This window comes from Canis lupus, chromosome 12, assembly GCF_011100685.1.
Source record: "Canis lupus familiaris isolate Mischka breed German Shepherd chromosome 12, alternate assembly UU_Cfam_GSD_1.0, whole genome shotgun sequence".
NCBI lineage: Eukaryota > Metazoa > Chordata > Mammalia > Carnivora > Canidae > Canis > Canis lupus.
The window spans coordinates 10,172,224-10,188,985 of NC_049233.1; the positions used below are offsets into that span (position 1 = coordinate 10,172,224).

At 43.0% G+C, this 16,762-nt stretch overlaps 1 protein-coding gene across 1 annotated transcript; it reads right to left on the minus strand.

Annotated features, from left to right (window-relative positions):
- Positions 1–7,224: 7,224 nt before the first annotated feature.
- Positions 7,225–16,374, minus strand: TREM1 (triggering receptor expressed on myeloid cells 1). Its single transcript, NM_001284492.1, has 4 exons — positions 16,326–16,374; positions 12,886–13,242; positions 10,746–10,950; positions 7,225–7,330 (listed from the first exon to the last, which is right to left on the minus strand). Exons 1-4 carry the CDS (start codon positions 16,372–16,374, stop codon positions 7,225–7,227), a joined length of 717 nt encoding a protein of 238 aa, NP_001271421.1.
- Positions 16,375–16,762: the final 388 nt, after the last annotated feature.

Here is a 16,762-nt window from a genome sequence, read left to right on the forward strand (position 1 = left end):
CTTGTGCCATGGGAACAGCAGGGCTTATTTCACAGCAGGAAGATTAACGAATTATGCTCGTGGCACAGAGTCTATGGTCAGTTATCTATTTCTTCAATCAGGCTCTCTGATACAGAGAGGATGTTTGAGATGACCTAGTGCAACTTCTTCACAGGTGAGAAAATGGAGGCCCAGAGAAAAGCTATGGCTTTCTCAAACTCACAAAGTGTGAGTGTGGAAGATCCAGGGTGCAATGATTTGGGGTCTGAAGCTTTTCCCATTACTCTGCTCCATCTCTCCAAGGCAGCCCTCCCAGCATATGGGGCCTCAGCCTGTGGCTGAGGTCAGTCTCCACAAAAACCCTTCTCTGTCCTGGGTCTCGCTTCTTCTCACCTTTGCACTCTACCCAACCAATCTGTTTGAACAGGACATGGGGCTTCTAAGGTAAGAGATCGATCACACAATGGTACAGCCCCAAGTCCTGCTGGAGCTCTGTCACAGTGACCTTGCATAGGGCCTCAGTGGGACAATCCTTCAGCAGGAATCTCCCTACCTGGGCCCAGTTCAGGCCTTTATTTCTAATGTTCATGCACACCAGTGTCTCTGGGGGACCCTGGCTCCTCATCTGTGGCCAGGCCTTCAGGCTAGAAGACTAGGACATGTTGTTGTAAGAACCAACAGTGGTCCAGTTCTTTCCTTCTAACAGGCACTTCTGTTTCTCCTCTTCGCCTTCAGCTTGGAATCCTATAATGAGGAGTCAAAGGGCTTCACAGAGCAAATGTTTCTTCCACCATCCCTACATCTGCAGACCCCAGTGCAGATACAAGGTCGCAGATCAAAAGTAGTAGTAACTCCACCAAGCCTTTCTGAGTCATTTAGGATTTCCGTAAATTATTTTGAAATGGTTCAGAAATTTTATATATACACATATATAATATATAATTATATATACATTTATATTACATATTATTATTTATATATATTATTTATATATACTTACACAATACATAATTATATATAAGTATATATATATCTCCCAGCAAAGTACAAACATATGGAGCAAATAAGGCAAAATATCAATTATGGTTGAGTGTTTGAATCTAGCCAATAATTTTATGGTGGCTACTCTTCCCAGATTTTGTAGATTGGAAAATTTTAGTAATAAAATTGGTAAAAAAAAAAAAAAAAAGAATAAAAAAGAACTTAACCAGTTTTACAAACTATATTCTATTCTTCTTGTGCTTCCCCCAGACATGTCCCTTGCTTTCCAGAACACAGTACTTCATACTAGCCCCTGCCATCTCAGGGCTGAATGGCCTCCCCACTCCTCTCCATCCCCACCCTCCCACCCTGGTCCCAGAGGAGAATCTACCTGAACAAAATTGCACCTGCACTAATCTCTTTCCCCTTTCAATCCTCAATACCATTGGTCACCCTGTACCTGCTTACACCACCACCACCACCATCATCCACCATAACTTGTATTAAGCACCTATATGCCTAAATACTGAGCTGAAGAAGTTTACAGTAGTCTACTATTTAACTCTCAGGAGAATCCTCTAAAGTAGGTACCATGTACAAACAAATACTGAGTAGGTACTATTTATAAATGAGGACATTCAGGCTCAGAGAAGCTGGAGGACTTCCTCAGGTCATAAATGTAGAAAGAGACAGAGATCGGATTTGAACCCCACTCTGTCTGATTCCAGAACCCTTCATCTCTTTTCTATGCTGCCTTTCTGTGTCCTCCTAGAGAGATTTGTACTGTATTTTTGTCTTCATGTTGTGACTCTTCCCTTTTGTTACTTACCTTTCATTTTTACCAATGCCTCCTCTACTTCAGTGCCTGATTCCTTTAAAGAGAGACTTCATCTTACACTTTATATCTCCCAGGAAACCAGCATAGCGATGAGAAATTGTTTGGGTGACTTCACATAATTTCTCGATTTCACAGTATGCTAAAGGAAGCTCCAGGTTCTGTTTCATCACCTAGTTCCTGCTGGGATAGGTGCACCCTTCATTTCTCTTTCCTGTGTCTAGCACACATCCTGATCCCATCCAGTCCCTCCTAAGGAAGTGAGAGAAACCCCTCTTTGCAGGTATCCCTTTGACTGTCTGCATCCCTGCCACCTCCTTACCTGAGGCCCAGAGCAGCAGCAGCAGCAGTAGCAGCCATGGCCACCCCCAGAGCCCTGTCCCCTCCATCCTATCCCACTCCCAGGGTCCATTGGGTGCTGGCCTTCCTGGGGTTCTTCCAGTTGCTGGAGGATGTTTCCCCCACAGGGGTGTTTCTCATGTTTCCTGAGAGGCTTGACTATCACTTTGCAATTGAGAAAGGAAGTGTGAAGAGGGAGCAGCTCGGAAAAATGCAGAAGAGAAAAGAGTGATCACTGACCTTGTGACATCTTCCTTCCTGCTTCCATTACATCACAGCCCATTGGTCAACACTCGAGAGCTCCCCATTCTCCACTATAGCAAGACCCATCCATCTGATGTCCCACTTCTGTTTCACCCACTTCCACAGGTCACCAGGACTTTCTCATGCCTGGCCACTGACCACTACATCCTGCAACACCCCCTGCCATTCCCCCTGTCTAGAATGACATCATGCACCCAAAGTTGGCTTGTTCTTCAAGATGCAGCTCAAACCTTGCCGATGACCTGCCTTCTTTTTTTTTTTTTTTTTTGACCTGCCTTCTTTAATCTTGCCCCACAGTAGGGTTCTCAAGTATGGGCATGTAGCTGAATCACTCAGGAAGTCGGAAAGCATACATATGCCTGAGCTGTACCTCCAGAGATTCTGATTTGGTAGGTCTGGGAAAACTCAGCAATCTGCATCTTTACCAGCAGCCCAGGAGATTCTAAGGCAAGTGATCCAAATGGGGGATACTGTGAAAGCTCTGTTTGAGGTCAGATGAGTTCTGAGGCGTTCCCTCATGTACTCGTCCCGGATGCAAGGTGTGTACTTCTCTGAGCTCCCAGCTTTGGCAGAAGCATGAAGACCACAAACATGATGGTACTAGGAGTAACTACCACAGATCAGAGGTATTTGTCATCTTCTGACTCTCCAGCCCCCAATACCATCTCTGCCTGGGGGACATGCCCCAATGCATGGATCTCACTAGGATGCAGAGCTCTACTTCCTCTACTATTGCATATGAAGGCAGAGATTGCTCCTGCGTCTTCTTCCTGGCATCTAAATGCCAAGCATGTGACTTGACCTAAGCTTGTGCAAGATTCTGTCTAGGATTCTGGATCCTAAAGTTGTAATATAAGGCGTAGGGCCAGTTGGAGATGCCTGACGCAGAAGAAATTTAAGCACTGAGAGTCCAGAAATAGCATGTGCCAAGGATGTGCTGGCTTCAAGTGTCCAAGGGCCATGGCACAATGGCAACATCACTAGATTGTGTGATATTGTGAATTATAAGAAATATGTGTTCAGTCATCCAGATAATTAAAACATATTAAAAGATATTTGGACTTCATCTATAGTTTCGGGATCGCATCTCCCAAAATCCATGAAATTTCCTAAGCTGTAAGAGCAGTGGGAGCTTCTTTTGTCACATTTGGTCTCTTGTCCTCAGTTTCTGAAAACACTTCAAAGCCATAAATGTGACATGAGTGTTTTGTTCATAACAAGCCCCTTTCTACCACACTTGAGTTTATGTCAGTGAATAAACTCTTGGAATTCCCAGAAAGATGGAGGCTGTTGCCTACGGAATCAACCTTGAAACTTTCAACCCCATCCCCTGATTTCTGGGGAAGAAGGAGGGGCTGGAGTTTGAATCAATCACCAATGACCAATACATTCATCAATCATGCCTATGTAATGAAACTTCCAGTAAAAAAAACAAAACAAAAAAAAAACACAAAAATTGGGGAGTTCAGAGTGTATCCAGGCTAGGAAACCAGAATATTTCCATGTGCCACTGTGCTGGGCTCCAAACTCTATGGGGACAGAAACCGTTTTGTTCAGGACTTCACCTTATTTATTTATTCATCTGGCTGTTGAGTCATATCCTTTAATATTCTCTTATAAAATACGAGTAATCTAGTAAGTAAAATGTTTCTGAGCTTGGCAAGTTGCTCTAACAAATTAATGGAACCCAAAGAGGAGAGCACTGGGAACTCCTCTAGTAGGTGGACCAGAAGCACAAATGCTGCCACTGGCATCTAAAGACGAGGAGGGGGAGTCTTGTAGAACTGAGCCCTCAATCTGAAGAATCCGATTATATCTTTGGGTAAGTAGTATCAGAATTGAGTTGAATTAAAGGACACCTAGCTGGTGTCCAAGAATTGTTTGTATGAGAAACCCCCCCCCCAACACACACACACACAGAGAGAGAGAGAGAGAGAGAGAAAGAGAGAGAGAGAGAGAGATGGGAATTGGGTGCAGAATCTAATCAGTGAACAGACCCTTTGACTGTCTTCTTCTATGACTTCAGCTGTGGCCTCTACTGTGTGCATTGTCTCTTGGTTTCACCAGTTAGATGTCTTTTTTAAAAGATTTACTTATTTATTTTAGAAGGAGAGAGAGAGAGAGAGGTGGGGAGGGTCAGAAGGAGAGAGACAATCTCAAGCAGGCTCCTCACTGAGCACAGAACCGTACCTGGAGCTTGATCCCCCAACCCTAAGATCATGACCCCAGACAAAACCCAGAGTTGGCTGCTTAACCAACTGAGCCACCTAGGCACCCCTCACCAGTTAGACTTCTGCAGGCTATCCCTGTGGGTTCTTGGTTCTCACTTTGCCTTCCTTCTCTGTCTGCCCTTTAACTGCCCTGTAGCTCTCATGCTCACCCATAAAATAGGCATTCAGGCATACCCATGTCTTGCAAACTCCAACAGATTTAAGTCAGGATTTTCTGATTTTCTACCTCTTCTGTTCTAAAGGAAGGGAGCCCCATTTGTGGGCTACTATCCCTGCTTCTCATGTGATACAAGGAGGAGAGACATTTAGACTTGACAAAACTCCTTTCCATTCTATATGGCTTTGAAGCCCTTAGTCCTCAGAAAAGGAACTCTAGCTTTTGTTCCTGTTAGTAAATAGTGACTTATTACTTATGTAGTCTCATTCTAGGCACATATTTCCTTTCTTAAATTTTTTTACTTAAAATTTTATTTTAATTCCAGTGTAGATAACATATGGTGCTATATTAGTTCCAGATGTACAATATAATGATTCAACAGTTCCATATATTACTCTGTGCTCATCAGGAGAGGCACTTAATCCCCATTACCTATTTTCCCCATCTCCGACCCACCTCCCTTCTGGTAACCATCAGTTTGTTCACTATAGTTAAGAGTCTGTCCCTTGGTTTGGCTCTCTCTTTTTTTTTCTTAGCTCATTTGTTTTGTTTCTTAAATTCCACATTGGAGTGAAATCATATGGTATTTGTCTTTCTCTGGCTAGCTTATTTCACTTAATATTATACTTTCTAGCTCCATCCATGTTGATGCAAATGACAAGATTTCATTCTTTTTTTATGGCTGAGTAATATTCAATTGTATGTATACACCACATCTTCTTTATCCATTCATCTACCAGTGAACAATCGGGGTCCTTCCATATTTTGGCTATTGTAAATAATGCTGTAATAAATATAGGGGTGCATGTACCCCTTTGAATTACTGTTTTTGTATTCGTTAGGTAAATACCCAGTAGTGTGATTCCTAGATCTTAGGGTAGTTCTATTTTTATTTTTTGAGGAACCTCCATACTGTTTTTCACAGTGGCTACACCAGTTTGCATTCCCATCAAGAGTGCACAAGGGCTCCTTTTTTTCCACATCCTCGCCAACACTTGCTGTTTCTTCAGTTTTTTATTTTAACCATTCTGACAGGTGTACAGAAAAACAAAATGCTGTTGGTATTTTGATAAGGGTTGCATTAAATTTGTAGATTGCTTTGAGTAGTATAGACATCTTAACAATATTTCTTCTCCCAATCCATGAGCATGGAATATCTTTCTATTTCTTTGTGTCATCTGCAATTTCTTTCATCAATGTTTTATAGGTTTTAAAGTATAGATTTTTCATCCCCTCTGGTTATTTTTTTCCTAGGTATCTTATTATTTCTGGTGTAATTATAAATGGGATTATTTTCTTAATTTCTCTTTCTACTGCTTCATTTTTAGTGCATAATGCATAGGAATGCAGTGGATTTCTGTACATTGATTTTGTATCCTGGAACTTTAATGAATTCTTTAATCAGTTCTAGCAGCTTTTCGGTAGAGTCTTTAGGATTTTCTATATAGAACATCATGTTGTCTACACATAGTGGAAATTTTACTTCTTCCTTACCAACTTGGATGCCTTTTATTTCTTTCTGTTGTCTGATTGCTGCAGCTAGGACTTCCAGTACTATGTTTAATAAAAGTGGTAAGAGTGGACATCCGTGTCTTGTTCCTCACCTTAGGGGAAAAGCTCAGTTTTCCCCTACTGAGTATAATGTTAGCTCTGGGTTTTTTATAGAAGGCCTTTATTTTGTTGAGGTATGTTTCTAGTCGCATACCTCATGGGTATGTTCTGAGGATTCAGTGATAGTGTACCCTTGATAATGCATGTGATCAACAAATGAGATTCTCTATCAGTCCTATGTTTTGGACTCCATCTCATCCAGTATTTTCCCAGGATACAACCTCTTGTTAACTTGTTTTCTCTTTCCCAAATTTAGAATTCTCACCGTGATGTCATTTCTTCTTCTTAATCCATGCTTTTCAAATCCCTTCTCTGGGAATGTGGGAGAGGACCACAGATGAAGAGAGAAACCCAAGCATCTGATTCTAGAGAAGAGGAAGGCCCAGAGGTAGGGAGAACAGGATGTTTCTGTAGTAGGAGCTCTGTCTAGATCAGGCAAAAACGTTATAGCCCAGGGGAAGAACAAGGGCAGAATTAGCAGCAGTGCCCTCTGTACCTCACAACCCCCATGAGACAGCAACAGTAAAGAACATTGAAGAACATTAAATAAACATCTCTTTATTTAAGGCAAATCCTGAACCACTAGAACAGGCATGTTTGCAGCTCTATCTTCTCTTCTGAGCGGGCAAAACACATACCCAATGTTATTAATGTAATGAGGAGAGCTGGCAGGGTGAGAAGGTGGGACCTGAGCCTTAGAAATAACCTGTTACAGATTCAACTCATGTCATTGCCCTTCCTTCCCTTCCCCCTCACAGCTCTCCTCCAGGACAATTGCCAGAGGGATGTAGTTAGAAGTCAGAGGTCATTCTCATGGCTTCACCAGCCTAGGGTCCAAATGACCTCTGTGTGACAGCAATCAGGACAGTGAAGACCAGGCTCTTGCTCAGGAATCCACACAGCACAAGAATGACAATGTTGATCACAGAGAACCTGGGGGAAAGAAGAGTTGTAAGTTGTCGCTACTCTGGCATGCCTCATACCTGAGTATTTACAGAAGTCCTTCATGCCCCTTCTCTTATTTGCTTAGGCCCTTCTAGCACCTTCCCCATACTGACTGGTCCTGTGCCTTTAGTGTGTCCCATTGCCTAAAACTACTGACTGGAAATATGTTAGTGAAGAGCATAGGGCCCATGTGCAGAAGAGGCACCGGGGAGAAGAGGCAGGCTTCTTAGGACTCTCTTCCTCACTGGGATGCAGTAGAGAGTGAAGGCTCAGCAAGGAATCCTAGTTTGTAGTCCCAGCAGCATGGTTTGCTTCCTGAAAGGGCTCTGGCCTTTCATGGCTCTGGCCTGTTTCCTCATCTGTAAACAGAAGAATCTAATCCTTGCCCAAATCTCTTCATGAACTTTTACAGATTTTAGCATAATGGTTCTAAAAGTTCTGAGATAGCATTTGTGGATACCATAAGAAGAGATACCATGAGTGAGGAAACATGGCCTATCTATACTCAGTGATATGCATACAGATTATAGCACAACCAATCTGCATGATAGGACACGGGGCAAAAAGAGAAATAGGTGACAGTAAAACAAACAGAAACCTAGATATTCACCTAATGTTATATACAAATTTAACATCTAAGGAATTTGGCAGCCCAGGAGGTAGGCAAGGATTGTTTATTTTATTATTATTATTTTTGTGTGTGTGTGAGTGGGCAAAGCGATAGAAGTTTATTAAGCAGAACTACAGAGAAAGCTCTCAAAAGTGAGAGAGGTCCCGACAGGGTTGCCCAGGATTATTTAATAAATAATCACGTGGTATCTGGATTGTAATATGAAGAAAAAGTCATCTTTTATATAATTTATACCATTTAGCAAAATACACCCCCACCCCCAAGATGGACTAAAGATTTAAATAAAATGAAAAACAAAACACCCACAAACACCTAGAAACGTCACCAGAAAATAGAATCAAGCACATTAAGGAATAAAGCAAAGCAATAATTTAAAAATCAACACATTTACCCACACAAAACTTAAAATCAAATGTATGAGTTCGCAAAGGGGGAAATGACAGAATGGTGACAGAAAGCAGCAAAGGCCCCTTTCTGCTGAAGTCCCTGTGGGCCTGTAGCACTGTCCTCCCTGTTCTCCTTGTCCTCCATGTCTTCCATCACCTGGAACTACATATCCCAGCGGCTGGTCAAGTTCAACCCCTGGCAGCTCCTGGCCCCTCATGGTTAGTGTAGCGCCATCCACAGCACAGATGCAGTCCACTTCTCCAAGGCGCAGCTCAGCTTGACCTTCAAGTCTCCTCTGTCCTCTCAGCCCTTTCACATATTCATGTGTGGAGCTCCTGGAGGGTGTCCACTTTTGAGAGCCAGCACACACCCCTTTCTGAGGCTGCACACAGGCCACCAGACCACCGTCCCCACTCCAGGGCCTGAAATTCATATGCCCCTGGGCTGCCCCTAACAGAGGATTGGGAATTCAGGCGTATAAATACTCCAGCTCCCCCAGCCTCTGATATAGACAAGTCCCGTGGTCCTCCAGAACTGCCCTTCAGGACTGAGCCCCAAAGACTCAGCTTGGTGATGACACACTTGCTAAGCTTCCTTCTCTCCTGGTCTCACTTCCCTGATGTATTGACCTGAGGTCATTTCCTACATTTGTACAAGACTTTCCCCACTGCTTGCTTCCAGGGAACCCACCCTAAGACAGAGTGACAGTGGCTCCCTCTGAGGTGCTCCCCACCCCATCCATCCCCAGATTAGAAGCCCCCTTCTTCCATTACCTAGGCAAACAGCTCCCTGTACTAAAACATTTCTTTTTCAAACAGCTTGGTGGCTTCTGCTTCCCTGATTGGATTCTGACTGATAGAATAGTTTATATTATTAATAAATAAAGTTAATAGAAGAGGTGCAGCCTCTATGTGGGTAATAGTATGTACTCTCAATTTATATGCTGGAAAACCAAAGTAACTTTTAAAAAGAAAAATGTTGATTCTCACTGGATTGTTTACTTAGTCCACAAAGATTTAATAAGCACCTATTATATACCAGGCACTGGCGCCAGCAAAACAGTTGTTGGGGAAGTGGTGGGGGCGGTGGGAGGGGACAAAGTTCAGAGAGGCACTGCCTCTACCTTTGTAGAGCTCCTAGTCCATAGTAAGAGAGAAATGAAAACAAGTGCCAGTTCACATCAAATTTAGTAGAAATATTTTCCAAATCCCTGTAGGCAAAGGATCCCTGTGGTGACAACTGCTTTACTTATATATTATGGATCACAACACAAATTGTTTCCAACCTTTGGAGGATATTTGGCAATATGTTTATAGAGCAATATAAACATTCATATTCTCTTAAGGGAATTTCCTTTGAATAAATAATTTAAAAGAAAAAAGACATCTGCAAAAATGTTCATCTCAAAGTTATCAATACCATAAAAAATTAAAACAATCTCAGCGTCTAAAGCAAGTCAAGATGTAAGTCATGGCTGGTTCATTGAGCAAAGGATGCATTTGTTGAGATTATAATCATGAACTCTAGGTAGCAACATCAAAGGATAGTTTTAGCATAGAAAAATAATAGCAATGTTTATAATTATAATTACTGCTATATTAAATATGTATGAACATGAATAAAGACTACAAAGAGAATGTGGAGATCAGACATGTTAGATTAGTAGGAATATGGATGAATATTTCTCTGTTAATTCAATATTTAATAATCAACACATTCAAAGGTAAGTCAACATTTAATAAGAAACTGTAAAGAGGGTTTTGCATGCAAAGTTAATGGTTCTTAGCTTTGCCTGCACGTTAAGAAATCTCCTGAGGATCTCATAAAAAATACTGAGACCAGCCCCATCTCCAGAAGTCCTGGTCTACAGGAGGGCACATGCATCAGTATTAAACACAAACCAAAGCAAAAGCAAACACTCCGGTAATCCTAACATGCTGCAGCCACTGAGAGCAGTTGGGCTAGATTATCATTTCCAGCTCTGCATTTTCTAGCCTCCCTATAGACAAGGAAACAAGCTACAAAGAGTTCATGACTCACCTAAAGTCACACAGCCAGCCAATCTGGCTGCTATTAGAACCCAGGGGCCCTTACTCCACTATACCATTAGGCTGATGGGGTTGGCTGAGACCTACTGGAATTCAGCAAAGACATCCTTTCTCTCTTCTTGCTCCTCTAGTGTGCAAGAAAACAAGGTGAGCCAGGAAGAGTGAGCAGTCTCACCAACAGTCTCTTCCCATTCTAGCACCACCCCCTTCCTCCCCAGGGATATTTCACCAGAATTAGGTGACTCAAGTCTGTCCTGCCCTCCCCACAACCCCATCCATCATTCCCCACAGCTTCTCAAGCACATGGACTCAGAATTAAAACAGTAGGGCCAGAGACCTGAAACCATAGCTGGTGACATTCGTCACATTTGTGATGTTGACTCCAAAGTCAGGAGAGGAGGTGTCAGCAGTTGATTTGGGTGGGAGTTGGGTCACAGTCCTGGGGCTGGCAAGAAGCGTGCTCTGGGCCTTGGTAGTGGTAGGAGGATGGGTGGAAATCTGAGCCAAGTTCTGGGTAGGACTCTTGTCTGATGCAGTGATGCCTAAAGGATCGTCAAGAAGACACATTGAGTAAATGTATGGATAAGTTGAGGATGAATTTTTGGGAAGTGGGTTGGTAGATGGAAGCATGGAATATTACTCAGCCATTAGAAACGACAAATACCCACCATTTGCTTCGAGGTGGATGGAACTGGAAGGTATTATGCTGAGTGAAATAAGTCAATCAGAGAAGGACAAACATTATATTGTCTCATTCATTTGGGGAATATAAAAAATAGTGAAAGGGAATAAAGGGGAAAGCAGAGAAAATGAGTGAAAATATCAGTGAGGATGACAGAACATGAGAGACTCCTAACTCTGAGAAACAAACAAGGGGTGGTGAAAGGGGAGGTGGGCGGGGGGTTGGGGTGACTGGGTGACAGGCACTGAGGGGGGCACTTGGCAGGATGAGCACTGGGTGTTATGCTATATGTTGGCAAACTGAACTCCAATAAAAAAATTAAAAAAGAAGAAAAAGAAAGAAAGAAAGAAAGAAAGAAGAAGAAGAAAAGAAGAAAGAAAGAAAGAAAAGAAGAAGAGAATAAGAAGTAATGCAGGAAGGAGGAGCAATTACAATTACGGACATCTCCCGCACGAACATACCCATACAAAAGACCGCCCTACAGAAAGAAAAAATGATTCATTAATATCCATTCAATGCAGTCCAGCCATTAAGGGGGCGATAGGAGGGAGGAGGGAAGGAAGGATGGATAGGTGGCAAGGCAAATGAAATTGAGGAGGGCAATGAACATGGCCATTCATGAAGCAAGTTTTTCCTTTGCTAAGATTAGAAAATTAGTGTGAAGTCAGCCTGGGTCAGAGACAGGAAAAAGGAAAGAACTAAGGAAGAAAGGCAGAGAAGGGAAGAGAGACAGAGACAGAGACAGAGAGAAAAGAGGAGGAGGGAGGAAGGTGGTTAAGGAGGAAGAGTGGGGAAATAAAAGAATTCAAGCTATTCCTATCACTGGAAATGCACTTGCCTGCTATTCTTCACCACGTTCTTCAAGAATAACTTGCTGATTACTCAAACTTGTACCATTCTCTGCCTTGTCCTCACCTGAACCTGTAGCATATTGCTTTTTAAATTATCTATTATTAATATATTGCATATGAATTTTATCTCCCTTAGGGTTAGGATTCTCCAGGTGCCAGAAACTTGAGCCTTCTTCTCTTTCCTCTCCTTAATTTCCCTAGTTAACATCTACTGAGGCCCTACTATGTGCCAGGTACCACATTAGTTGCTAGGGATACAGAGCTGAGAAAGGCACAGGTTCTTTTACTCAGAGATGAACATGGGAGGCATTTAAGTAAACTGGCCACTACTACCCAGTGAGACAGCATCATCTATGAGAGGGGACATGAAGTGAGCTCTGTAGCTTTGCTACCAAAAGTGGGGGCCATGGACCAGCCTCAGCAGCAGCAGCAGCACCTACAAGCATATCAGAAATGTGGAATCTAGGTCCCATCCTAGACCTATTATATCAGAGGCTGCTTTTGAAATAAGATCCCCAGGTGGTTTGTACCCACAGTAAAGTCTGAGAAGCACTGCTTTTGGAAGCACACAGGAAGGCCATCAAATGGACCCTTCGGAAGGAGATAATGGATCACAGAGGCATCCCCCCAAAAAAATTTCCATTTGGAAATCTAAAGAATGAGACTAAATTATCCAAGTCTATCACTCATGTTTCACTATACCCCATTTCTTACAATAGCACCTCAAATTAAGCTCTGCTACCCCAAGAGGAATCCCATACATAGAAGCCCCTTCTTACTTTTGGGCCAAATGCATCTCAATGACCTCAAATGAGAGACAAGGAGCTTTTGGGAGAGGCCAGGCTGCTAGAAATTCTGAGCCACAGCCTTAGTGGTGCTACCAACACTGCCCATACCCTCACCTGGCCTGGCTCTCCCCCATTCTCCTATACCAGATCACTCACCCTTGGTCACCACCAGGCGGACACGGGGGTACAGGATGTCAGGGTTCTTCTGAGGGTGGTAGATCACACACTGATACAGTCCTGAATCCTCCACTTGAAGATTAGTCATTTGGACGTTCAGGATGGCCTCGCTGGGGATGTCTTCTAGGAAGTACCTGCCTCTCTGGACTTGACTGGTATCCCCTGAAACATTCTCTGTGAAAATCAGTGTCAGGGGCTTCTCTCTATCCATAAGCTTCTGCCAAGCTTTCTGGCTATAGGTGTACTTCCAGGTGGAGGTGGTACATTTCATATTCAGGGTGCCTCCCTCTGCTAAGACATACTTTATTTCATCTGGTTCAGTTGTAGCTTGGAGTTCTGTAGGTAGGGAATAAGAGTTAGACTCTATGAGGAATAGTTTTCCTCTCTTTGGAAAAAAAAAGAGAGAAATCACCTCTCTTTCTTGTTCAACCACTCATTTTTCAGATGAGATCCTCAAGGCCTCCAGAGAACATGCAAACTTCCCTGCAAGCCAGCACTAGATCCCAGATCTTTTTACAGCACTCCTGTTCTTACTCCAAGAACTAGACTGCATATTTTTTGTGCAAACTTTCATTGTTTTGAAAGGGAAAAATTGTTTTTGAAAGGGAAAAATTGCCTGATTGGAGGCAGAACACGGTACATGTGCCAAGACCATGAGTGATAGGGGTATAATGGAAGGGAAGATTATAGAGGACATACAAGGTGATGAGTAGATGTGAAGACATGGTAATAATGGACAGTGATTCCACTAAACAGCTAGGAAAACTGCGTCTAAGTAGGGGAAGGAGATCTATTCTGGTCTAGTCCAAGGGAGCTTTGCCAATGGGAAGACCAAGTTGAGAAGAAGTAAGATCTTGATCTGTGTTTTTGGCGACACAACAAGGCTCTATAACTTATCCACGAGGTCTACAGAATATTCACTCAAGCCTGGGTTACTTTCTTCCGTGGAAACCACCAAATAATGGACTGGACAGTAATGTTGGGTCAAACTGAGGGTCAGGCTACCAGTACCTACAACCACTACTCTTATTATTAATACTACTGCACGTGCACACACACACACACATACACACAATTTTATCCTTGGGCAGTAGCTCTGAAAATGCCCATTGAAAAATGCTAATCACGACCCCTTTAATGAAGCCCCTGGGCTATCATCACAGCCCACCTATGGACTCCTAAGGATTTTGAAAATGAAACCAGGCCAATTCTTCTGTGACCAGACTGTTTCTAAGGAAATCTAAAAAACAAGCTTCCTGGAAAGTCATCTGAATTCTGGTCAGAAATTCTGCTCCAAGAGACAGGCAAACGGAGGCTGAAGGCTATCTTAAGCCAACCGTGGCTCACTCATTCACTCACTCATTCATCAATCAATGGCTAAGAGACTACTGTGTGCAAGGCACTGTGTTGGGCTCTGAGAAAGATACACACCTCCTCTCTCCACCCTCTGTAACATTAATGTTATAGATAAGTTATTTGTCAACTCCCTGGGCAAAGTGGATAGTATGGTCTAAATGTGTGTGTTCCCCGCAAAAGTCATATATTGAAATCCAAACCCCCAAGGTGATAATGTTAGGAGGTGGAGCCTTTGGGAGACGATTGGGTCATGATTGACCCTACAAAAAGGATTACTGCCCTTATAAAAGGGGATGCAGAGAGCACCCTCACCCCGTCCACCCAGGGAGGACATAGTGAGAAGTCCACAGTCTGCAATCCAGAAGAGGGCCTTCACCAAAATCCAACCAAACTGGCAGCATGATCTTGAGCTTTCAGCCTCCAAAACTGTGAGAAATAAATGCCTGTTGCTTATAAGCCACCCAGTCTGTGGTATTTTGTGATAGCGGCCCAAGTCGACAAAGAGAGTAGGAGTTACAGGAGTCTGAGACTGTACACAAACTTGCCTATCTCTTGTGAAAGAAGACAGCAAGGACTCAGCACTGAAGTACTATCTGCATGCCATTTCTTGCACCACTGCAAGAAAGGAATTCCTTATGTTAATAAAAAAGAATAACAACTTCCTTCTATTGCTGTTTTTAAAAGTACTAGCTCATGTAATCTTCCTAACTTTATCGTTAAGCTTCATATTTTATAAGGTTGATACTACCATTATTCCTATTTCAGAGAAAAGGAAATTGAGGCACAGAAAGGTTATTTAACAACCCAGAGGTTATTAAGTGATTTGCCCAAAGTTCCACAATAGAAAGTGATAGAGTCAGGATTCAAACCTGGCTAGTCTGACCCCAGACTCAGCTTTAAACCCCAGAGCTGTGTTGCCCAAGGCAGCTGTCTCGTTGAGATGAGAGCAGTCCCAGCCCACGCCTGAATAGGTACCTAATGATTCTGTTCCTTAGGATACAGGAGTTAGAAGGAGATTTTAGGTTATCCCAAAGCCACCCTCATAGGACCCAATGAAATATATATCACGGGCTTTCTTGAACACAAGTACACAAGCATCTACCCTCCATCTTCTCCTAGTTCTGCTTTGGAAAAAAACATGATTATGACACAAGTGAATGAGAACCAAGCTCCCATCTGCCTATATGAGTTATTACCCCAGCTCCAAGCAGGCTTAAAGTGCCATGTGTGTGCAGGCTCTGCAAGGTGACCTTGCTCAAAGTAGTAGGTTCCTGGAAAGCACCTTTTCTCTGTAATCTTCATGTCTTTCCACAACAAACTCTTCTTTTTACTTGTTATTGACATTTTCCCTCTCTTTGTTTTTTTTTCCCCAATTTATTCATAAGGATTAGGAGGGGAACAACTAAAGTCCCAAATGCTTCCATCTTTAGGAAAAGTGTGAGCTGTACAAGAGAAGTGAGGGTGTGGTGATGGGGCAAACCTGCAAAGCCAGGACAACAACACCTCCAACAGCAGCAGACAATGGCAGCCTGGAGTCACAGCCCCCAGGAAAGTGAGCATCAAGCCCCCTCTTTTCCTTTCTGTTCTGCTATTCCTCAGCACTAGCAGATTTCCTGGCCCACAGTAGGCTCCTGGGAAATACTTGTTGAATGAATTATGTCTTTTGGGGTTAATAGACGGTCACATCAAAAGCACAAATATAACATTTGAAACAAAACTTCAAATGCAAACAAAATTATTTTGGATCATGTCAGGTTTAGATTTGCTCTAGCATTTTCCAATCCAGAGTTGTGTCTATCTTTGCCAACATCAAAATGCACAGATATCCTGTTTCCCTAATTCACCCGTTCTATTTCTGTTCTCAAGGCCATATACAGTCTCCTGTTCTGTTAAGTTTGGGTAGAGAGACCCAGTCTGGCAAGTCTTCTGGTTGGCTCTATGCTGGGTAGCCACATCCTCCCCACCCCCCAGAGCTTCCAAAGAATAGGGAAGCTTTTCTCATGGTGGGATCTCCGAGGTTTGGGGCAGAGGCCTCACCTGCTCATGCCTCTTCCTCGCCTCACCTGAGATGAAGAGCAACCAGAGCAGCTCCCAGAGCCTGGCCTTCCTCATCCTTCATGTGCGCCAACACCAGCTGGCACTGATGTGCCTGGGACACTCTAACCTCGAAGCTCCAGAAAGTTGCACAACAGGATATGAAGCCATTCTTGGGAGGTGCTGAGGTTGATGCTCTGTTTTCGTCATCGGTTGTCTTGGCTCCAGATGTTAGGGACAACACAGAAACCCAGAGATAGGGTTTGAGTGTAGCCTTTTCTGAATTCCAGTTTCCTGATCTCTGGGAATAATGACAATTACCTTTTCAAACAATCTCACAAAATTTTAGTGAGAATAATACTTTTGTGTTAGCAAAAGTGAGGCATCACTATTATCAGGGTACTAGAGGGCCACCTTGCCCTCTTGAGGCCAGCTCTTAATCCAATCCAGTTCAGTGTAATTAAGA

What these genes read in the sequence shown, in the direction of transcription:
- TREM1 (NM_001284492.1), bottom strand. Translation starts at nt 16,374, where the DNA reads ATGAGGAAGGCCAGGCTCTGGGAGCTGCTCTGGTTGCTCTTCATCTCA. An exon ending in CTGGTTGCTCTTCATCTCAG is followed by an intron (nt 13,243 to 16,325) that starts GTGAGGCGAGGA and finishes CCCTACCTACAG; the next exon opens with AACTCCAAGCTACAACTGAA. An exon ending in GTCACCAGCTATGGTTTCAG is followed by an intron (nt 7,331 to 10,745) that starts GTCTCTGGCCCT and finishes TCTTTCCCCCAG; the next exon opens with GTTCTCTGTGATCAACATTG.